Source organism: Cupressus sempervirens, chromosome 7, assembly GCF_028749045.1.
Source record: "Cupressus sempervirens isolate cs-2001-9-10 chromosome 7, ASM2874904v1, whole genome shotgun sequence".
In the NCBI taxonomy this organism is placed as follows: domain Eukaryota; kingdom Viridiplantae; phylum Streptophyta; class Pinopsida; order Cupressales; family Cupressaceae; genus Cupressus; species Cupressus sempervirens.
Window position 1 is genome coordinate 814,782,744 of NC_143124.1, and position 25,104 is coordinate 814,807,847.

The window sequence follows — 25,104 nt, forward strand, 5'->3', positions numbered from 1 at the left end:
ACCAGGATGATAGATGTATTGGTTGTGTATATGGATGCTTAAACATTCATATATATTTTGTAATGCCAACACCAAAATGGAAGATGTATAGGTTGTGCATATAAATACTTTAACATTTAGAACTCCTTTATAATGTCAAGGCCAATTCAGCAGATGCATTAGCAATGATTACAATTGTTCATACATCAACCCGATGAATCATTTAGGGAGACTAACATGGTCGAGATTAAGGGTGTGAAATAGAAATCATTGAACTATGGTTACTCTTGCATGACAAAAAGAAAAGAACCATCAGTAACTCAAGCAAGTAAATTGATTTGTTTAAAAGCCTATGTCAACTCATCATAGTCCTTAGTGTAGTCTTGTTGTCAAGTCGAGCTATGGGTGATTGAGTACATAGTGCCCTCACAAATCCTTCGCCAAGTTAGGTTAGTGGCACGCTTGTCGATATGATCACTAGAGTCAGAGTGCTAACGGTTGGCAAATAGGTGTATGGAAGGTATCCTAGGCCTAGTTAGTTGTTTAGTCGACGTTCTAACATCAAGATGCTTAGTGGCTGAACATTAGTGCCCCAAGCCTAATTTCCAAGGCAGGGAGGGCCTTTCTCGACAGATATTGTGTGGGGATACTTAAGGGTCCGCAATTGGGAGGTTAAGGCCATGGAAATGCTTCTCCTCTCCTCTGATAGCCAAGGCTTGCACAACTAAGGTCAAAGTCCTTATGCAATCATCTAAAATTCGGGTACTTTACTTTATTTTTATGTTCTACATTTTCAATTAGTATTTAGATAGATGATATGGTTAGTTTCTCCTTACATTGGATTAAAATAGCTATTTCAATTATTTCTTACTTGTTTATGTAGAATGGAAAGGAAACGAAAATCATGCATAGGTTGTTAAACTGTGTTTCATGTTTCTTTAAAAGAGATGTTATTTTTGGATATTTCCTATTCATTTAATTAATATGAAATTTTAGCTTGTTACATATGGTATCAGAGCATTGGGTTATTGAGCCTCGGGATCATCAATATCCTAGCTAGATAACAGAAAAATGCAGTGTTAATGGGAAAACAAGATGTATATCCAGACTACACCCGGAAAGAAACCTCGTTACCTAGTATTCTTTTACCTGATTAAGAACATGCCAAAAGTACAACTGATCTCTTTGTTTCGTACTCAAGGATTACGAGACATTAGCCCAAGCTCTACTCCAGATTAAGAGAAAGAGTCAAATTGACTCTTGCCAAGAAGGCAATCTTTAGAACCAAACTCATTGAGGTATTGAATGCCAAGAAAACAAATCTGCTCATGATTTACCATAAACCATGTAAAGGGCAGGATATGCCCAAAGATGGAAACATAAAGAATACTTAAGAATAGGGTGTCTCATTTTTTTTAAATATCTATATTGAGTTATATTTGATAGATCTTCATGAGAGGAATTTCGTAAATAAGATTGGTTGCAATTGTGACAAGAGAAATTGTTCTATATTATAATTTTAAAAATGGCATTTTGTATTTAAATTGATTAGGCAAATAATTAAATATTTTCTTTCTTCTTGAGCAAATGTATGAAAATATTATATTAATAAAAGAACTTACTACATGTTTCATGCAAACAAATATCATGGCAAACAACAAAAACAACATAGAGAATGATATATCCAGTGGGACCATTGCTCAAAATTATGTTCCACAGACCTCTTTTCTCCAAAATTCTGCACCTCCGAACCCCACAGACCTGTTGGTCCAAGTTGTACAAGAAGCACAAACTAGAATGGAAAAGATGGAGAAAAGTGCACTGGCAACTCAACTTGGGCAAGTTCAAGGAGACACCCACTCCTCTTCCCCTCCTACAACTAAGCAAGAGATATATGGTCACAATGAACATGAAACTAGAACTCCTAGAGCAAAGTCTAAAAAATAAAAGAAACGAGAGACAGTGAGTGATTTATCTGCTGACATTAAAAAGATAAAACCTCTTAGATTTTTTGGATTTGAGTTTGGTGAAGCCACAGAGGCTTGGTTAACCGAAATGGAGCAATACTTCAAGATCAAAAGTTTCTTCGAGACCTCAAACACAATTTGGGGAATTTATCACCTCTTGGGAGAAGCAACCACATGGTAGGGAAATACCAAGATAGAACTAAATCTTTAGACTACTGATGTCACCTAGGACAAGTTTGTCTCCATTTTTATGAACAAATGGCTACCTAAAACTTTGTATGACCAGAAATTATTAGACTTCCAGAATCTTAAACAAGGAGATATGACAATACACGGTTACTTGGAGAAGTTCACTCACCTCCTAAAGTATGTTCATCCATAGCAGCAAGATAGGAACCTGAAGGTTAGAATATTTGTCACGCGGTTAAACAATAGGATCGGGGAGTAGTTGATGTTCTTGCCCCACAATTAAAAGGGATGATTCCATCCATAATAACAAAAGGAAGGCAAATTGAAGTTCCAACGGTTCTCACTTCAGGTCACACAAGGAGAATTTCAAAAGCTTTAAGCCCAACAAACCTGACTACAAGGGAAACAATAATAAAGAGTATAAAGGTAACTCCAATAATGGCAGTGGTAACAAGGGAAGTGAGAGGAAAGGACCACCTAAAGGTTGTTTCACTTGTGTCAGAGACCATTATACCAACCAGTGTCCTAATAAGGGCATCTCTAACTAGCAACTACAACCTCCTTTACCTCCCCAACAAGTTGTTTTCCAACAAAAGATCCATGCAACCCCGGATAACCAAAAAACAGAGCAACGGTTGGGTCCTATAGAGACCTTGGTAAGATCTATGGAAACCCTATCTTTATTTTAATCGATACTGGAGCCAGTGAATGTTTCATCTCCACAAAATTATTAAGTAGATTTTCCAAGAGAACAAGATTTATAGCCTGACCTTGCACTTCTCAATATGCAAACCAATCAAAAGCCTGAGTAGATCAATGTATGATTAAAGCACATGTAGACTTTCAAAATTTCTCTATAGAGGTTAATTTGTACATAGCACTCCTAGGGTCCTACAATATCATCATGGGAATAAATCGGCTCAATGAGCACAAAACAAAGGTAGATTGCATTGCAAAGATAGTAAAGTGTCTAGAGGATCAAGGAAATCATGTGAGCATTCAAGGGATAATGAATGAAGTGAAATCTCGTTAGATCTCAACCATGCAACTTAAGAGATGCATAAGGAAGGGGAGTGAAATTTTTACAGTAAACATAGAAGACCTGAGAGAACCCCTAAAAGCCACTTATCAAGATGATTACATCTTTGAAGATGGGGAGATTAGAGAAAGATTAAAGGAATCTTTTGAAGAAAAATATCCATATCTCAAAAATTTCCAAGATGTATTTCCAGAGGAACTTCTCGACCTACCCCCTTCTAGGGTATTTGATTTCACCATAGACCTCGTACCCAAGGCAAAATCCATATTAAGAGCACTATATCACATGAACACAACAAACTGGTGGAATTACAAATTTAGTTATAGGATTTGCTAGACAAGAAACTAATTCAATCGAGTGTATCACCTTAGGGAGACCCGGTGCTATTTTTCGAGAAAAATGATGGAACCGTGAGGCTATGCATTGATTATAGAATGCTTAACAAAGTCACCATCAAGAACAGATATCTACTCCCTAGGATAAATGATTTATTTGATCAAATGAGGGGGGCAGCAGTATTTTAAAAAATTGACCTAAGATTAAATTATCACCAACTTCGAATTAAGGATGAGAATATTCATAAAACCGCCTTCAATACTCATTATGGGCACTATGAGTTCATAGTTTTACCCTTCGGATTAACTAACACCCCTTTTTCTTTTATGAGTCTTATGAATAATATATTCCAAGACCATTTAGACAAGTTTGTGCTAGTTGTTATCGATGATATTCTCCTATATTCCTGGAATGAGTAAGAGCACCAGAAACATTTTGAGGCAATATTGCAAAGATTACGTGAACACAAGTTGTACAGAAAGCTATCTAAGTGTTCCTTTTACCAGAAAGAAATCCAGTATTTAGGGCACATTATATCAACCAAGGGAATAGCAATAGACCTCGCCAAGGTCAAGGGAATAGCAATAGACCCCACCAAGATCAAGGAAATCAAGGAGTGGTCAATACATAGGATTGTGTCTGAAGTCACAAGCTGCATGGGTTTGGCAAGTTTTTGTAGGAAATTTGTTAGGGATTTCTCCACGATAGCAGATCTCATTACCACCCTACAAAGAAAAGGGAAGAAATTTATTTATATGGCCTAAAAAATGTCAAGAAACCTTTGAATATTTAAAAGATAAGTTGAACTCTATGCCGATACTTAGGGTACTAGATTATGAGGGCTAATTTGTAGTTATAACAAGTGCATTGCAAGGACTAGGGGGTGTCTTGATTCTAGAAGACCAAGTCATCGCTTATGAATCCAAAAAATTGAAAAACTATGAACAACATTACAGAAAAACTATGAACAAAATTATGCACCACACGACTTGGAGCTATCACCTATTGTCCATGCTCTAAAGATGTGGAGATATTACCTAATCGAAAAACTATTTGAGCTCAGGTCAGATCATCATAGATTAAAGTATCTATTCACCCAGCCCAACCTTAATGCTCATCAAAGAAGGTGGCTAGAATTCTTACCAAATTACCATTTTGAGATTAGTTATATCAAGGGTAAAGAGCATAAAGTAGTTGATGCCTTGAGTCGGCGAAGGCACATTTAAGCCATGCTAGCAATAAATATTGGGCTCAGGGAGCAGGTACTATAGTGTCTACCAAGAGATAACTTTTACAATGAGGTTCACCAAGCGCACCTTAGAGATCCTTAAGATCACTGGTATGATGGATACCAACTGGAAGGAGATAGACTCCTACGATATAAAAATAGGATGTATATACCTAAGGTTCCAAAGATTCCAAAGATGATTTTGTGAGAGATGCATGTCACCCCTTACACAGGACACTCGAGAGTAACCAAGATGTTGGTTGATATAAAACCTTTGTACTTTTGGAAAAGCATGAAGAAGGAAATAACATAATATGTGGCAAGATAACTCAAATGCTAGAGGCTTAAGGTAGAGCATTGAAACCAGGCCAAATTATTACAACCAAACGGAGTCCCCAAATGTAAATGACAAATAATCTCAATGAATTTTATCCAAGGGTTATCCATGACACGAAACATACATAATACCATTCTGGTAGTTGTGGATCAACTAACCAAGGTAGCACATTTAATCCTCAGAAATTAATAGATGGAGCGCTAAATATAGCTCATAAGTTTGTCATAGATTTTCTCACTTCATGGAGGCTCAAAAAAGATCATATTTAACAGAAATTCTAGGATGACATCCAGATCTTGGCCAACATTATTCTCACCTTTAGGAACAAAGCTAAACATTAGTTCAACCTACAAATCAGAGATGGATGGTCAGACAGAAAGGGTAAACCAAGTGTTAGAGGATCTTTTAAGAGTATATTGCATAGATTAACAATATCAGTGGGAGATGTATCTTCCCTTGGTTGAATTCACCTATAACAACTCATATCATTACGCTATTGTGATGAGATTTTTTGAGACCCTATATAGGCATAAATATGGACCCCTATAAGTTGGAATAAATTGAGGACCAAATCATCGTCGAGCCTGTAATGCTTCTAGAGATGTCGAATCCATCATAGGCTAAAAGAGGTGAATGACCAACATGAAAATCTATGCAGATGCAAAGAGGATACCTAGGGAATTCTCAATGGGAGAAAAGGTCCTCTTAAAGGTTAAACCAAAGAAGAGTACTATCATGTTTGGTAGGAATGCTAAATTAGCCACAAGATATGTGGGACCCTTTGAGGTGTTGGAAGTTGTAAACATTGTGGACTGCAAAATTGCTCTACCTGCAACCCTTATCAAAATGCACAATATATTTCATGTTTCTTATCTTAAGAAATATGTAACTAGATATGAACATGTTATTGACAAGAATCGCCTGTACGTGCAAGAGCCAGGGGTGATGGAAATAGAGTCACTTAGGATACTCGAGATGTGTAAGCTTTGCTTGCGGGATAAAGATATCACCTAATGCAAGGTCCAGTGGGACCAATATTTTGAAGAAAATGCCACTTGGGAAGATTATGATGAAATCTTCTAGAAGTTCCTTCATTTATTTCCAAAAACTTAAATTATAAACAAAATTTTGATTCAAAAACTAATATAATGATAAATATGATGTAAATGGGATAATTTTGCTAATCCCTTTGGGCAATTCATCAAGGATGATGGATCACAAGAGGGAGGGTATGTTACATCCCAATTTTTGCTTAATTTGAAAACTCTCATACAGTTGTATAGTTTCCTACGAAGTCAGTTGACAATTAAAATTAGTTATGATCATGTGAAATGAGTAGATGGTTAATCATTATAATTTCATGTGAAGATGACATGTTAGTTAATTTTTATGATGTTATCTAGAAATATTGGAAAGTTGTTTTTTTTTCATGAGAAGTGAAATTGTGGTTAGTTGTTATGATGTTTTATGATCAATAACTAGTGATAGTTAAATCATAATTATTTGAGGAATATGATATTATCATGGAGAATTTCTTCTTATAGGAGTAGTCGAAGGGGGAAGCATTGCCAAGAAAGGAATTGGGCAAGGGACACCACTTCACCTATGACTTGACAAGTCTAGGTTCTATACACCAAGGCCAAGGGGTAAAATGGCTAGGCAAGCAAGAGTATACTATGTACTACCATGAGCTACCTAGTCAAATAAATATGCATTATTAAATATCACTAAATATTTAATTAAAATATGTTACCTTATGAATTTGATGATCTCAAAGCTTGACATGATATTGCCATGCCTTAGTAAAATAATATCATATTATCTATGTATGCTTGCACACACACGCACATGCACATATTTATATAGGCGTGTGTGCATATGTATACATCCACTTAATATAAGATGTATACGTTAAATACATTTTTAAAATACCACACACACATAGATATGAGTTCCATTCCAAGTTCAAAGTTCGAGAACCAGTTCACAAATTCATCAAAATTTTGGAAAGGGGTTTGGGTTCATTAGTACAAAAACATATTGTGTGTTTGTGTGTGTGTGTGTGTGTGTGTGTGTGTGTGTGTGTGTGTGTGTGTGTGTGTGTGTGTGTGTGTGTGTGTGTGTGTAGCAGGAGTTAAAATTAGAATGTAGCACAACATAAAACTTGTAATCATAGTAATCATACCATCATATAGTTCAACATCAAAAATTCAAAACATTAAAATTAAATCATCCCATCAAGTTCAAACATCATTGTTTCATGTTCATTGTTCAACTAATGGAGTAAAAGTCTATTAATATTCTAAGTTCTTCAATATTCAACTTCTTCATCTTCTCCTTCTGCTTCATCTTCTTCTTCTTTGACATTAGTTGAGCTAAGGCCAATGGAATCAGCAACAACAATAACATTAGTTTTGTATGCAAAAATATCATTAAATTTTGTAAAAACATCTGATTTTCGCTGTCCACAAGGCCTAGCAAATAGGAAGGTTTGAACTTAGTTCGATTTTCCCGGCTTGGTCCACTTGGATTCAAACTTGTTTCAAATGCAACCCGCAGTAAAAAATCAACACCCTTCCTGAACCAAAGTTCAAATCGGACCAAAACTTTGAACCAATTTGAACATTTGTTCGTCTGAGGGGGAGAGACGAACCATGGTAACTTTATATATATAGGTCAGAGTGCTAACGATTGGCAGATAGGTGTATAGAAGATATCCTAAGCCTAATTGGTTGTTTAGTTAAGGTTCTAACACCAAGATGCTCAATGGCTAGACACTAATACCCCAATCCTAATTCCCAAGGTAGGGAAGGCCTTTCTCAGTAGCCACTGTGTGAAGGATACTTAAGAGTCCGCAGTTGGGAGGTTATGTCCATGACAATGCTTCTCCTCTCTTGTGATAGCCAAGGCTTGCCCAACTCAAGATCAAAGTATTTATGCAATCATCTAAAATTCAGGTACTTCACTCTATATTTATGTTCTTCATTTTCAATTAAGTATTTAGATAGATGATATGGTTAGTTTCTCCTTAGATTGGATTAAAGTAGTTATTTCAGTTATATCTTACATGTTTATGTATAATGAAAAGGAAACGATAATCATGCATACATTGTTATAACTGTCTTTCATTGTTCTTTGAAAAGAGATGTCATTTTTGGCTATTTCATATTCATTTAATTAGTATGAAATTTTAGATTTTTTAACAAGTGTTACAATTGAAAACAAAGATGGTCCTTTGTTTTCATCTTAGAGAAGCTTTATAATGTTTTAAGAATTCCACTTCCCCCACAAAATATGCAAACATCTTTTTTTTGAACAAGGAGTAAAGTTTTTGATTAAGGAAAACAAGTTTTAATGGGGCCCTGAAACCCTTACACTTCTAAAAGTAAAACAAAGATGAAATGCTCAAAGTATTAGACAAACTAAAAGAAACATTCTGAAACAACCCCCCCTAGGGAAAAGATATAAACCAGACAAAAAAAGGGGAGTAGAACAAAAAACTAGGAGAGGCCCAAAAGCCGGGAAGGCTGCTTAGGTGATTTCTCTGAGTATTTTCGCAGCTCGAATTTCCAACTTAGGCATTCTTCTAGCCGCGTCTTTCATGTCAGACGGATCTTTATCAGTTTCCTAGATATCCTTCTTTGTGTTGAATCTGGTTCTCTTCCTCGAGCCATCCTCAAGAGACCTATCTTTGGCATTGTTAGGAGAATGATCATCCTCTTTGCTGACCTTGTGTTCTTCAATTTTGTTGATGAGCACCTTTATGTTCTCATTAGCCTCTTTGAGGATATTGTAGCTTTGCTCAGCAATATTTTGCACAGAGCCCTCCATGGTTTGAACCCTACTCTTTACTTCCTCCACTCTATTATCCATGTCCTTTTCCTCCTGTATTTTCATGTTCTGCAAGCTGTAATTCTCCCTCTCCAAACTGCTCACTCTGTATTTGAGCTCTTGAATTTCGTGGAAAATCCATTTAGTGGTTCGATAGCTATCCACCGCACTATTTTTTGTGTTATTGAGCACATCCATTTGAGGGTTTTCCTTTGTGATATCACTTAATATCACAAGGGTCTGGTCAATCAGCTCCTCCATTTGAACATTGCCTCTTTTTTCTCCTTGACGATAGTTCTAATCACTTCTCTATTAATCCCCATCCTTGCAGAAACAATATCAAAATTCCTCCACACCACATTCCTATCTTTTCCCATAAACATGCATTTGTAATGGTTGGATCCCAATTCCTCATAATCCTGCTCGTGCTCTTCCCCACACCCCTATTTCTTATCATCCTCATCACTATCCTTCCCCACCTCCTGGTTTTTCTCATTGGATTCAAAATCTCTCCCTCTTTTCCCACCCTTGAAAGTCTTGTCCTCATAATCCTCCTCTTTGTTGGTCGGCATTTTAATGGTAATGTTTCTCTTACCACCCATCCTATTTTTGTCCTCCCCTTCTTTGAGATTGGTCTCCTCTTCTCCATCAACACTGTCACCCTCCATGTCCATGCCCTCAGCCCTCTCATTGTAGTCCCTATCAGATGAAATCTCAAAGCCCTATTTAGATTCAATATTCACTTTTTTCTCATTTCTCTCCATTTTGATACTTTGTTTACCAATATTGTACAGTGGGGTAGCATCCTCCTCTGTGTCTGAGTGCATCTCTTGGCTGTCCTTAGTATCTGAAGGAGTATAGTCCTCTCCAACTCATCTGAATCATCTCTACCCTTCTTCCCCACCTTCCTATTCTTAATTTGTTTCCCCATAGACCTAGACTTCAAAAGTTCGTAGATTAACAGCAAGAGCCCTTCATGGAAGGCTAGATTACTTGAGTGCTTCTCCTTATAGTCATTATTATTTTTATTAATAGACAAGTAAAGGAAAAAAGGAATAGATATCTTTGCCCCATCTCTGAAATGGTTAAGAAGCACAGAATGGTGGGTATAGAGGTGGTTGAATCTTGTGTTGAGGTAAATGTACTTGATTATAATCCTTAGCACAAACCTTGACAGCAGCTTAATAGAGCTCGACAAGTAGTAGGTACCTTTCTTCACTAAGGCCATTTCCTCCAAATCCTTGGTGAATTCATCCATGCCCTACCCAAAAATCTTTTTATCTCTATAGAATTTCTTTCCCATGATGGGTATGCCAGTCATCGCAAACACAACATCCTCTGTCACGAAGAAATCCAAATCATCAATCTTTACAATCCCCTCATTCCAGCTCTTAACCATGCTTCACATAATAGAGGGTTTCCATCCATGAAGTCGTTTAATGAAATTGGTAAGTTCGCCTTTTTTGAAAATGCTCCACACCTTAGAGCGTCTACGCCACTTCTTAGCTCTGTCCTCAGGTTCCCTCCTATGTCTTTTCCCCCACCATTATATCTTCCTCTTTGCAAACTTTTCTTCTAGTATTGATAATCTTCAAAGCCGGATTATCGTTAACACTAGTCGTTTTCGTGAAACTTCTTTTCACCTTGTGTATTTTATGCCCAAAATCAATCCTCAAAGTGAGATGATAGATATTATTGATGTGAAAAGTACAATTGCTTTCATATTTACACATCATATTTCTGCACATTCCCATAACTCATAAACTATCATAATGTGCCTTTTATGATTCTCAATCTACCCGAGATTCTTTCCCTTTCTATTAGATCAAGGATTTCCAGTGAAAAAGTATGCCCGTCTGTCCACTTTGCCACTTCATTATTCTTGATTGCCCAGTTGGCCAACCTATCAACCACTTGATTAGCTTCCATATACTCGTGAGCCACATAAGTATTATCAAAATTCTTAAGAAGTTGAATGTAGTCGTCAATTATATTCATGATCATCTACGTAGGCTCATTCTTCTCATTAAGACAATCTATAATATTCTTTGAGTCTCCTTCCAGCCAAAGATTTTTGACTCCCATGTCCCGAGCCAATTTGATTGTTTGATGAGCCACAATCGCCTCCGCATAATGGTTAGTTTGCATGCCCAAAGGAGTTGACACATCAACAATCTCTTTACCATGTGCATTTATGATTATACCTCCCAGTGCAGCCATTCCCAGGTTGCCTTTGGCTGCCCTATCAAAATTTTCTTTGTGCCAACCTCAAGCAAGAGAGTCGATCTGCATTCTTTCCTCTTATTAGCATCCATAACCTTTGGGCTGAGAAGGGGTTAAGACATTTAATGGTAGAGTATTTTTCTAACAAAGTGTTAAGGCTTTTGTGGAAGACAATTTTAGCATTTGATTCTTTCTCCCTAAAAATTTTGTTGTTTTGCTCTTTCCACACTCCCCAATAGACATGAGGCAAGGTCCATTTCCACAAGTCCTTCTTCCCATCCCCATACAACCCATGGTGCCATTGTTCAAAGAGATCACTAGTGTTGATAGGAAAACACCAGGTCATATTGAAAAAAAGATAGGAAATAAGACCAGATACCCCTAGTGAAGTGGCAATGGATAAAGATATGATCCACACTCTCACTATGATTTTTACACAGAATGCATCTATTGGGCATTATATTTCCCCTCTTGGTGAGGTTATCCGTCGTCAAAATACAATTTTGGAGCATAATCTAGAAAAAAAAATATTGATTTTGGGTATAAGACCTAGATACTAGGCATTGGCCCAAACAGGGGCAATTCTATTGTTTTGCATGGTCTCGTAGACAAAGGCTACATTGCAGTTGTCATTCTTTGCCTCCCCCCATATAATGGTGTCCTTGTTGTGGGACAAAGGTATATGCCTAACCATGTCCATCAGCGGCTTAAGTTTTGGGGTTATCTTGGTCAGATTAACCCACTCATTATTATCCCTGTAGTCACTTACTTTGCACCCAAATCTTTCCATACAAGAGTTTGTCCATCCATTAAATGGCTCTATATTCCATAATGGCCCTTGTCTTAGCCAATCATCGTGCCAAAAATTTATGTTTTCACCATTACCCAGTTTTCATTTTGCTTTCTCAAATGCTATACTCTTTGCCCTCATAATGCAATTCCAGATGTTAGATCCCCTAGGGTCAAGGTCCCTACTAATGAATTGTCTGAAATTGATAGTAGCGGCATACTTGTCCTTCAAAATATCCCTCCATTCCCCTGTGGTGTTGAAAATCCTCTATATCTGTTTAACTTGGAGGGCTCTATTGAACTATTTCAAATCCTTGATCCCCAGCCCCCTCTACTATTTAGGTCTACAGATGGTCTCCCAAGCCACCAACGGATACTTCTTATTGCCATCGGTACCAACCCACATGAAACTTCTCTGAATGGATTCCAAAGTATCAACCACCTTTGAAGGAATTGAGAAGAGGCTTAAAGCATAAGTTGGAAAGTTCTACAAAGTAGATTTGATCATAAGCACTTTGCCTGCCTCACTCAGGGTGATGCCTTTCCAACCTGCTATTGAATCTATTAATGAGATTATTCCAAAAGAAGTCAGAGGATTTGTTCCTCAAAGGAAGCCCCAAATAGGTGGAAGGGAGAGAACCAGTTTTACAACCCAAAATGCCTGCAATTTTCCTCTGTCTGTCCGCTGGGGTGTTTATAAAGAAGACCAAACTCTTGCTCCAGTTGATGAGTTGACTTGTGCCATTGGAATAAGTATTGAGAATGCTCCTCACATTTCTAGCTTCTTTCACCAAAGCCTCTCCCCCTAAAATGGTGTCATCCACAAATTGTTGGTGGGAGAAGATCAGGGGACCGGAGGAAGGTTTTAAGCTAACAATTTCCCCTCTTATCCTTTTGTCTTGAATAAGCCTACCTAGGCCTTCAGCTAGAATGATAAAGAGGATCGGTGAAAGAGGGTCACCTTGCCCAAGCCCCCTAGAAGATTTGAAGAAATCAGAGGGGGTCCCATTAATCATAATTGCAAAGGAAGGGGTGGAAATCAGTTAAGGAAAGGGGGTCCCATTGAACAAGGAGTAAAGTTGCTTACTCTTTAATTTAATTAAAAATAAATTAAAAAGTAATTATTTAATATAATATTAATTCAATTATAAATTTTAACATTAAAATATTATATTGAATTTTTTAGTCAATATAATTAAGTATAATTGGTAAGACTATTTGAATCTCATGTTACAGATTAAGGATTATTTCTCTCCTATGATATTTTAGCATTAGTAGGACATGTTGAAAAGATATTTGTATTCTAATAATAATGTGCAACACAATTAGAGTTTGTGTGTATTAGACATAAAAGTGAGCATGGAGTAAAGCAAGAAAGAATAAATAGCTTGACGCAAGATTAAAGTAGAAAATGTGTAAGCTATGATAGTGAGATTGAGAAGACAATACAAATAACTTGCAAAAGGATAAAGCAAGTAGGAGAGGCATTCAAGTTACAGTAGTCTTACATGACTGAATGTTTCTACAACATCGCACAGCGTTAAAAGCATTGACAAAAAAAACCAACAAAATTAATTGTATGTAATGTACATTCTATTAACAAACTCTCATAATTTAGAACTACAATGTGATTAAAAAAATCTACTAACAATTTCTCTACCTTTCTAAAATATTATTAATAAATATAAATTATTTTACAATGTTTTAGGGAATAGGTTTTAAATAGTTAATCTCTTGGATTTTCATTGTAGAGAACCAAATTTAATTCTCCATATGAACATTTGTAATAAAGTTTTAAGTTATGACTTAGTCTTCAATTAGAGGTGCTTTCTAAATAAAAGTGGATTTCTAAGTAGCAATTCTTGATTTTCAAGTGTTTTTAATGTGCTTTCTTTTGAGGGGCTCATGATGGTCTAATGTTAATGCTTGCATGAGAAAGATATTTGCAATATATACCTATCTATGTATTTATAATTGTAGAGTAAACAATACTAAAAATGATTCACGACTTAGAATTTTTTTAACTTATTTTAACACTTTTCAATAACAAAAATGCATTCAAATTTTGAAAAACTCACAAGTTAATAGAAGACAAAATTCAATACCTCAAAAATTAAATTTTGTGCTTTCAATATGCGCATTAGAAATGGACCAATAATCCATAGTCGTAATGTCCACACAAATATCCTTAGAAATAAACCTGTAGCTCGTGGTACTTTATCAAAAAAAACAAATTAAGTTTGTAGTTAGATATTTTCTCCAAAAGTAACTTGTGGAAATTTATCCTACTTTAACTATTTGTATGAAAAGGAAAAAATGATAAAATTAAATGAAATGTAAAGTTATCATTTATTGTTTATTAGAGTTTTATAATATGTACAACAAGAATTGAGTAAAATCATCTTTGCATGTAATAAAACTAGATTTGTATTGTAAAAGTTTCACTGTAAAATGAGAATTAACACTCCTTTTAGAATAATTTTAATTATTAAATTGGAGCTAGTAATAACACCTTAATTACAATGGGTATGTCAACGAGATGTCAAAGATAGATAAGGAAAATAATAGTCATTTTCCTGCATATAATTGTGGAGTACATAAGATCAATTGGTAGACCATTAGCTCATATGATGTTGATTGTGTGAAGTAATAACTTTTAATCAACTATGCATCCACATATGGTGTTCCACAAATGACTATTTAAATAAAACCTATGAATAAGGAAGATAATCAAACTCCATTACAAATAATGTCATGCTACATTACAATATGGAAAGATAATAGAATGAGGGAGAAATAGTGTAGAGTGTGTGTGTGTGTGCGCGCGCGCGAGTGCGCACTTGTGTACGAGTAGATCAGGAATATAGTCACACTCCATTACCAACAATGTTAAGCTAAGTATATAATAGGAAAAGATAATATAACGAATGAGAAATAGAGACGTTTATGCATGCATGTGTGTGTTTGTTTGTATGCACAAGGAGATATAGATAGGGATAGGGATAGAGATAGAGAGGAAGATAGAGATAGAGATAGATATGAGAAATATGGACAAAAAGTGATCCAGAATAGTCTAACATTGATATGGAGTTTCACAGGGGTGATTGGGAATTGTTGGGGAGTGATTCAAAAGAGTAGTCTATGGGTAGCTCTAAAGAGAAAAGAAATCTAAGGATGATCCAGAGCAATTTGGGTGTGATCTAAAACCATCCAAATCTAACTAACAAAATGAACAAGGATTGAAAATTCATAAATCGAATTTCTCATTATTTTCTATATTTTCTTTATCGATGTTTTTGAAGGATTGAAAATCCATAAATATAATTTCTCATTATTTTCTATATTTTCTTGATCGACATTTTTCAAGATCTTCAGAGCAAATTTTGGGGTGAAGGTGTTGTTTGTCTTTTAATTTGATAGCCAAAGGTATAGTTTTAAGGGGCTAAAACTAGATCTCTTCAAATATTGTTCAAATGATGCAAGCAAGTTTGAATTCCAAGCATCAAGCAAAACATCATGACCTCACCAAGTTGGAGTGTCGTATTTTGTAGCTTTCTAAAAATTTGTAATTTTACTTATTATTTTATTCTTCAAAACACTTTAGTTTGAAACTCTTGGGAATTATGAGACAAATAAGATTCCAAATACGTGTATAATACTTATTTGTAATAAGTTAAAGGAGAGTTTGTTACGCATAAAACTCAAGTTAAAATTTTGGTCCATTTCTTTCAACAATAGTTGTAGGTAGAAAAACTAAATTTTCTGTTTAATTCAAATTAGTAGGAGAAGAGATCAAGAGGTACAAAAACTCAAAAAGGAGAGAAGATATAACTATAAGGTAATTTCAAGGAGTGTGCAGAAGGAGGGTGAAATGAGAAAGGTAAAGATAAAAATTTATTACTCAAAGCACATTTTGTGTTTGGTAAACCTATTGAGATATTAACCCTCAATTTAAAACCTTTCATTTTTTTATTGAATATATTATAATGAATAGTTGCATTTAAGATTGATGTATTTGAAAATAACCATTCTCTAGGGCATTCTTTCACATAAATGGATATCAGAATCATTCATTTGAATTGAAGGATTATGTGTGACTTGGAAACACGTGGACTTCAAGTACATATTGTACAATTGTATTAGCACAAAGGAAAATAGTAAAATGTCATACAATTATAAGGCTTCTGGAAGTAAGACTAATGACACAACTAATTGAATACTTATAATTCAAAATGCATTGTTAGTGCCAAAGCAAGAACCTAACATAGTTATAAATGTGTAGCTTTGTTAGCCATATTTCACTTGTTTATGCAAACTTAAACCCATGTGATGAGAAAGTGAATATTGTTCTTACTCCTTTGGTTGTTCCATGCTTTTTAAAAGTCTGATTTAGTTTATTTTGTATTGATTTTGACCAATGGAGTATAATCTATATCAAGTGTTGGCCCATGTTGAAGCCCCAAAATGTGCATGTAAAGATGGAAAGAAGTTACATTGTGAATAGGATTTTGGTGTAGATGCTTGAAAACATCAAAGAATTAACAAAGTTTTCCATGACAACAAAGAACACTTGCAAACTATCCTCAATTTCCCAAATGAAAAAGATCATGTTGTGTGAGGGTTTCAAAGAAGTGGAACAGCCACACTACTATCATCCCTACTTTTACCCTAGCTGCACCGACCAAAAAGCTTAATGAAGTAGACAATAAGGATTATACCATGCATAGTGGACAAGACAAATGTATGTATTGAGGCTCAATGTGTTCCTTTTACTTTAAAGATGTTGATATGCCCATTACCTATTGACTTTGTATTGCCACACTATAGGATGCTTGATGGAAAGAGTGGCCCAAATTGGCATTTATACGATTACAACATGTTTTCATCACATATAATAATAATTTCTAGGCCAAAAGTATTTTGAATCAAATACATGTATTGAAGAATTATGCCATAGAGTGATTATTTCTTGTACCTTATGCATACATTCTTTTTTTCTATATTGGCCAAGGATTTCCTCCATTTTTCCAAGTGACGATAGATATATGAATTACAATTTCATTTTTTCTTACATGGACAAGGACCAGATGTGAATATTCATAATTATATTGTTAAATTCAAATCATTACATACCAACATACAGTATCACCTTCAAAAAAATGATTTATAAAGTATATATGTTAATGGAAAGTTGTCACTAATCTGAGATAGTGTGTATTTGAACAATACTTCATTTACTAGTTTATGTGCTTACATGAAAATTAGGGAATGGAATTGTTGACTTCAAGCTCAAAAATGATTGTCATCATTTGCATTATGCAAGCCCCTACCCCTACAATCATTTTTTCGTGTGTCATGTTGTTATCTTTATTGCATTGGATATCCTACTAAACCTAGTTGACTATTTGAATCCTTTTCTATTTCTAGGTTTCTATTTGCATTCTGTTGAGAGGTTTTCTAGGCTTTATTGGAACTTTTTAGGTTATCTAGGTTGTCATAGATCATTTGGGATTTTTCTAGGTTATCTTAGATCTTTTGAATGTTTTCTCAATTTATAACATTAAACCCTTACTCAACCCATCACTAGTCAATTAAGGAATTTGTAATGGGAATCCTTGTTGTTTTAGTGTTTTTCCTTCAATAGTTTAGACAACGACAAAATTAAGAAATAGAAGTATGATTTTTCAGCGCAGTCACCAAGCACTAAGTGAAATTTTTGTAGAAGTTGATAAAAGCCAACTTCACGGCTCACCAAGATCACCTACATGCAAATAACCTGTCGAAGGGAAACCAAAGAAGAAAGAGGTGAAGCTTGGAAAAACTAAACAAACTGAGAGAGAAGATATTGCAAACAAAGAAAAATGTATTGCTATACAATATGCCTTGAACATGAGATATGAGTTGAGAAATACAATGAGAGAACTCGAATATAAAGGCCTCAAAGAAGCTTGTAGAACAAGCTGGAAAGTGCTAGAAGATAAGGTTGACAACTAAGCATACATCCACAAAAGGTGGATTATCCTCGATCAAGGTGAGAAGATAAGTATGACTTAGATAGGAGCAAACTCCCGTGTTGTCAACAACTCCTAACTACAACTATTGAATAAATTCATTAACCTAAGTAAACTTAAGTAAAAGCGTAAATAATAATTATATACTCTAACACCCTGCCTTAAGTGCAACTTAGAGGAATGCCTTAAGCTCACAAAAACTAAGATGAAATGCAAAATGGGTCCTGGAAACGAGGCCATGTTAGGTACCCATGTACAATGCAAAGGAATGCAACCTTCGAAAACAAGGAAAGAGAGAAAACCTCAAGGGAAAAACCCTTCCCCAAAAAGATGTAAGAAAATCTAGTGAAGGACTTAAGAAGCCTCCAACTAGAGGAATGTCTCATAAAATAGGAACAAAGAGAAGATCATGAAGAGCATCACTGAAGCATGAAGAAGTCGCAAACTCTGTCAGAAAGAAACTGTTGATCTGGAGAACCTCCATGGAAAATAGAAGGCATGAACTAAGCATGTATATACGGTATATGATCCATCTCACCGAAATGCATAAGTAGTCAACCACTGCAATCGCCTAGTATATAGTGTCAAATACTAAATACATAGTTCACACTATCGAACCATCAAACCAAGGAAGCATTAGAACAACAGAATAACCCTCCTTTCATACAGATAGAGTGAGATGACAGGCAACTGAGAAAGTGGGTCAAAATCCTCTGCAGAAAGAACCAAGAATGACAAGAGAGTTGAAGAGGTACAAACACCTATAAAGACATGGTCATCGACTCTGCATGGGCCAAAAAAGGAAGAGGGCACAAAAGCGGCAAACAACTATCCCCCCATGGTGCTTTATAAAATAGTGCTAGTACAACTATCTCAAAACAATGTTCATGAACTCGATATGCAAGAGTGGCACTTTATCTCAGTGCGTTTGCATAAAGATGCTTACAAATGATAGCTACAATGATCAAAAAAGGAAACAAAAACTAATACAAAAGATAGTATAGCACAAAACAAAAGATCTCATGCCATGAAAACGATCCTCAGACCTGGAACACCCAAGATATCCACAATAGAGCAAAAATGCCAAAAACATGATAGAAAGAGCATGGTGTAGAATCTGAAAGAAATGATAGCATTTCTAAAAAGATGACAAAACCAGCTTTCCAAAAATATAACATTTTCAAAAAATAGATATGGGATGCAAAAGATATGCTTGTCGGAGTGAAAAATAGAACTTTGGACTTTGACTACAAACCAAGACAAAAAACTGCATCAAAACCACAAAATACCTCCACCAATGTCTCTGTCTCGGAACCAAATTTCTGGCACTTCTTTCGGATCGAAAAAATACCTTTGTATGCTCAAGTTATGGCCAAAAAATTGCAAGTAGGTCAGAAAGGACCCTAGAGAGGTTGTGGAAGGTGTTGATGCAATGCTGACATCAGCAAATCATGAGCTTAAAATTGATGGCCTCGGGGCCATCGCAACAAAAAATGAGGCCACATGGCAAGATGTTGATGTGTCTAGGTGACGTGGCAAGGGCCACGTGGTAGATGCCAACGTGGCACTCGTGCCACGTTGCACCCGAAAAATGTGCCATGTGTGCTAGAAAAAACACCATGTAAGCAGGAACCTTCGGTGGCCACAGGGGCGGCGAAACTCAGTGGAGGCAACAATGGAGCTACAAAACTGGGCCAAGGGCCGACAGAAGCAGCACCAAGGTGGTTGGTGGGAGGCACCAGGGTGGCCACGGAGCGACAGCAGCAGGTGGGCTACATCGCGGTGCTGCACCGACGGAGGAGGCCGCAGAGCAGCGCGAGGGTGGCACAAGGGCTCTGTTGCGGCGATGCTCCCTTTTTTTAAAAATTTTGTGCCAAAAATCTCTGTACAGTCCGTATGGCTAGCCTGGATAAAACAATTGCCTCCCGGATCAATTGTGTCCAAAATGGACAAATTTTATATAGATCATGATTGTAACAAGCCTTTTGAACTCAATGGCAGCATCCATTTAGGCCCAAAGTGCTCCAAAAAAATGCTCTTCCCCCGGATTGAAAAAAAAAATCACAAACAAACTAGTGTTTGTGTCTCTGAATCGCGGCTTCAAAAATCCTTCAGCCAAAAAGCAACAGGGAGGCTTTGATACCATGTAGAAGTTGATGAAAGCCAACTTTACAGCTCACCAAGATCACCTGCATGCAAATAACCTTTCGAAGGGAAACCAAAGAAGGAAGAGGTGGAGTTTGGAAAAACTAAACGGACTGAGAGAGAAGATATTGCAAACAAAGAAAAATGTATTGCTATACAATATGCCTTGAAAATGAGCTATGAGTTGAGAAATACAATGAGAGAGCTCGAATATAAAGACCTCAAAGAAGCTTGTAGAACAGGCTAGAAAGTGGTAGAAGATAAGGTTGACAACTAGGCATACATCCACAAAAGGTGGATTATCCTCGATCAAGGTGAGGAGATAAGTATGACTTAGATAGAAACAAACTCCCTTGTTGTCAACAACTCCTAACTACAACTATTAAATAAATTTATTAACCTAAGTAAACTTAAGTAAAAGCGTAAATAATAATTATTTACTCTAACAATTTTAAGATTTCAAACTTACCATCCAAACATGTTTCAGCTTACCTTTTCATTGAACACCTTTTCTTCCATTTAAAACAATTTCAAAATGTCATGATGTTTCTTACCTTCTTCCTTGTTAGGTATATAAAGTCTCAAAACTCCATGAACCCCTTTTCTTCCATTTAAAACAATATCAAAATGCCATGATGTTTCTTACCTTCTTCCTTGTTAGGTATTTAAAGTCTCAAAACTCCTTAAACCCCCTTTCTTCCATCTAAAATAATATCAAAATGTCATGATGTTTCTTACCTTCTTCCTTGTTAGGTATAGGAAGTCTCATAACTCCATCATTCAAACAAAGAAAAATACCTACCTCCTCATGCAAGCCAAGACACCGTTAATGGTCTCAAAATGACATGATTAGACATGAAAGATCTTCAAATGTCTCTTGGTAATTGTGAACACATAAAAGATGATTTATATAGAGGTACATGTTCAATGTTGATGTAAAAGGCATTGCTTCAAACCTATGGTTATGTACAAATAACGAAAGCAAACATATATGGTTGACCTATGTAATTGTTAATAATTTACTACTGTACAACCATGAACATATTTTTACACAATGTTGTATTATAGAAGGAATCCTTCTTAATTAATCAATCCAATGCTTACCAATTGAGACAATAATATTTTTCAAAGTAGGAATGATACAATGATAATACCAGTTAAATTGTTATGAATATTTGTGTTCATAAATACAACCAAATATAGTATCAGTGTGAAGCCCAGCACACTTATCATTGTTGTACCAATGCTACAAGTGCAACTTGAGGCTTCAAGGATCTCACATCAAGGGCTACATGTAAGGCAAGAAGGCAAAGACATGCTTGACTTGGCAATTTTAGTATTATTCAATCATAAAGAGAAAATGGAGTGTTATGTGTGAGTTTGATGTCGAACAAAGATTGAGGTGTCAATAAGGAAATCAAAGGGGAAATTATTACTTCAACAACATTTTTCATCCTTGATGGTAGTGCAAACAAGTTTGTGGTGATACTTTTATACAATGACTTATGCCTTAGTGACAATTGTTCTTTCCCTTGGTGTTATATCCTACTTACAATGTGGGAGCAACTAAAGAAATGGCTTATATGTTTATGGTTGTTGACATTAACTCCATGCAATTTTAGTAATCAATTTGAAGTGTGACTATTTTTCCCTATAATGGTGGATTATTTTTCCTTCAAGTAGTTGTATCAATTTGGCACATATGCCTTATGTAGGCATTTATTCCATTATTCTTTCTTGTATATTTCATTCTTCTACAATTGTCTTTTTTTGGCAACATTATTCCCTCTATCGTGATATGTGTCATTTCCATTTTTGGGTAGTCTCATCTATCTCATTTTTACTTGCATTTGTAGTATAGCCAAGAAAAATGATTTGAGAGAGAATTGTAATGTTGATAAGGTGATGAAAAAGGTGCATCATTAGAGAAAAGATAAGGCTCACTATTAGTAAGGCCTTAGAAACTATTTGGGTGTTCTTGACTTCCGAGACGGTTTCATTCCCTTTGCACATGCATTATTAGCATGCATGCTAGATATGTGAAGGTCAAGCCATGTAATCCCTAGATGTAGAATCAAAACATTATGCTCATAATTGGTAGAGTCAAAACATGTAGATTTGGTTCATGTATGAGCTTGAATCATACTTCCTTGTTAGACATATATGACTAAGTGGTAGAGGTAGAGGTAGAGGATGTTGATGGTAGATACAAGCATTTGTTGTAAGTGGAGAACAACTACTAGAGGAATATTATTACAATAAAGGTCTCACGTTGATCCATTGTGGATAAGGTAACAAGCTCTAAACTGCTACATATTGACCAAAAAACCTGTGCATGAAGGTAAAATTTCTTGATTTTTCATAATTGTGTAAAGCTGCAAATTATATTGATTAAGAACAATCTAAAAAGATATTGTAAGACCCCATGAAAACATGTAAAACTATGAATTAGCATTAGGAGAAGCATAACCAATCTTCCTCCTATTTTTTCACCCATTAGAAGGTTTCCCTGGAGTGTCATCTTCCATGTTATGTGTGTGAGATGCAATTTGTTTCTACATTACAAATATTTCTGTTAAAGTTCTTTATTGCATCAGTCATTGGTTGACACTAGAAGTGGCTAATGTGTAGTGCCTCTCGTGTTTGTAGTTTGTACCTTGTTATATTTTGATTCGAGAGATACTTGTTACTTTTATTATTTGTACTTTGAGATGACCTGAGGGGCAAATGTTATGCTTTGATTTCAGTACCATAGATGTTTTGCTACTATGTTGTTCAGTTTATCATATTTGCATGTTGATGCCATTTTGAGATGACAGTAGGTCTATGATGATAGCCGATTATTTAGTATTTGAACATATCTCTGATTTTGTTATGTGATGGATTTTATGCTATAGTTATTTACTTCATTCTTGTCTCTTAATGCTTTATGCGAACATGAGTGATGTAAATGGATTATTTTGGTATAACTGAATAAATGGTTAAATAAGTTATTTAATGCATTTATTGCTTCGGCTATGATATTATATGCAATTGCACTTGATTGTGTGTTTAGTGTGCAACATTTATATCTGTGGCAGTGGCACATGGAGTTAGTGATTCAATAATGTCATCCCTGTATGGTCAACATATCCTTATTTAATTTTTTAATTAATCCTTTTGAAGATTATTAAATCCAAACTCATTTGCATTATGTGATTAGACTAGTGAGCGTGTCTGTGCATTTAGAGGTTCACATTATCGCAAAATTTGTTAAGGAAATTTCTGTGATTTTGGGTTTTCGAGCTTTAATTTTTATTGAATTTAATTTTTGGCAACTTTTCCATAGATGAATTCCTATTTCTAGGAATAGTCTATTTCCGTTTGGGTGGATTCAGAGTTTCGCTAGTTTAACTGGTTATTTGCCCTAATCGATTATTCACTCAAAAACTAAATAAGTCTAAAAAGAGGAACATAATTCCTCACTTTTCAATTTTGTAATTTAGAAATTGAAGAACTTTTTTTGAAATCCTTCTCTGAAGGATTGGTCTTCTACTCGTTGTTAGAGCTCCGGGCGTGGGATCTTTGCGAGGATGGACTCATTGAATCCAACTCAAGGAGACCTTTCTTTGTCGTCGTTCTTGGCAGTATTTGCAGGTTATTTATTTTACCTGGTTGTTTTCCGTTTTAGCCCTTTTGGTTGCCAAGTAGGAATTTCCTGTTTTCTTGTGTCAACTTCATTTCAACTTTTGTCTTTAGTAGCAGTTTTTTAAGAAGCTGAGAACTAGCATTCCCCTCAATTTTTGTTTGTTGGTTCTGGCCAGTTGATTGGGCATGAACATTTTTCTTATTTTTGGGAATGAGGGTTTGGGGTTTCACACCGTTATGCTGGCTATTTTTGCATATGATGTCTGAACCCAAATTTTATTGGTTTTTTAAGGCTTTTGTGCCCTAAGACCAAATGGGTTTTAATTTTGAGTTTTTCCAATTTTGGAGTTTTTTACCTTGTTTTGTGTGTCACCCTATTTTCTCAGGTTTTCTTGGCATGATGTTGGTCGTGGACCTGGATCATCCGTTTGGATATTCGTCGAACCATTGTTGCACTTTTATGTTGCATTGGGATGCGTGTCACATCTATCCTCCCAAATTATTTCAATTGAATGATATTTTGCTTGTGTTCTCATCCAGTCCTTGTGTTATGATCTTCGTGATGGTTGTACGCCACACACGAGTACATGCATGTATATTTGTCAGGTGACTTGCAAGGTTCGATCTTCCATGGTACTTCCGAGAGTTATGGTCATTGGGGTTGGGTTGGGAATATGCATGCCTTCAGGTACTCATCGTTGAATGAGCATGGGTAGGATAGGGTAGTATATGGAGGGGGCTTCTTTTCCACATCTCGATGTCTATTTCCCGAGGGTTGGCGTACAAAAGTTTTAATCAAGTGATAACTAAAGAAAATACTAGGTGATAATAAAACTTAAGATAATAAAATTTATATACGAGAGCCTTCCGTTGAGGAGTTGAGCCGCATGATCCAAGCTCAGGCTTGTCGATGCCAAGTTACTCTCCATGATGTCAGCCCCTACTTAGTAACCCATTGAGTGTCTGACCAAGACTATAGTTTATGCATTGTTTCTGATCTTGGTTACAGTCCTTATATTGTATGTCGTAAGTGTTAGCCACGGATGTTTGCTTTATGTGTGTTTGTGGTTGGATCATTATCTCCATCAACATGGCAGCAGTGGACCTACGAGTTCTACGTGGTTGGGAGGCGTAGCTACCTTCACCACTGCTGAGGACCAGTGTACAAATCGGTTCTTTATTCTAGTATGACCATTGCTGGATGTTTTCACTTGGTACTTCAAGTTCCAGAGTATGCTTCCTTGTGATTTATGCTTTCATTGGAATGCTTGGTTATCATGTTAGATGATCTTAGTTTTAATTTATGCATTCCTATTTTATGATATTTAGCATATGTTAGATGATGAGTTTGATTTGTAGAATTATCTTATACTTTACTTCTAGCATGTTATATTTCCTTATTC

General features: G+C 35.8%; 1 protein-coding gene across 1 annotated transcript in view; it reads right to left on the bottom strand.

Moving 5' to 3' along the window:
- Positions 1 to 25,104, bottom strand: part of LOC149549891 (fatty acid amide hydrolase-like) — a 129,582-nt gene that overhangs the window by 78,907 nt on the left and 25,571 nt on the right. Inside the window, exon 2 of the mRNA XM_089794977.1 lies at positions 14,024 to 14,133. Within this exon, the coding sequence (XP_089651103.1) occupies positions 14,024 to 14,133 (110 nt within the window). The remainder of the gene's footprint in view (positions 1 to 14,023; positions 14,134 to 25,104) is intronic.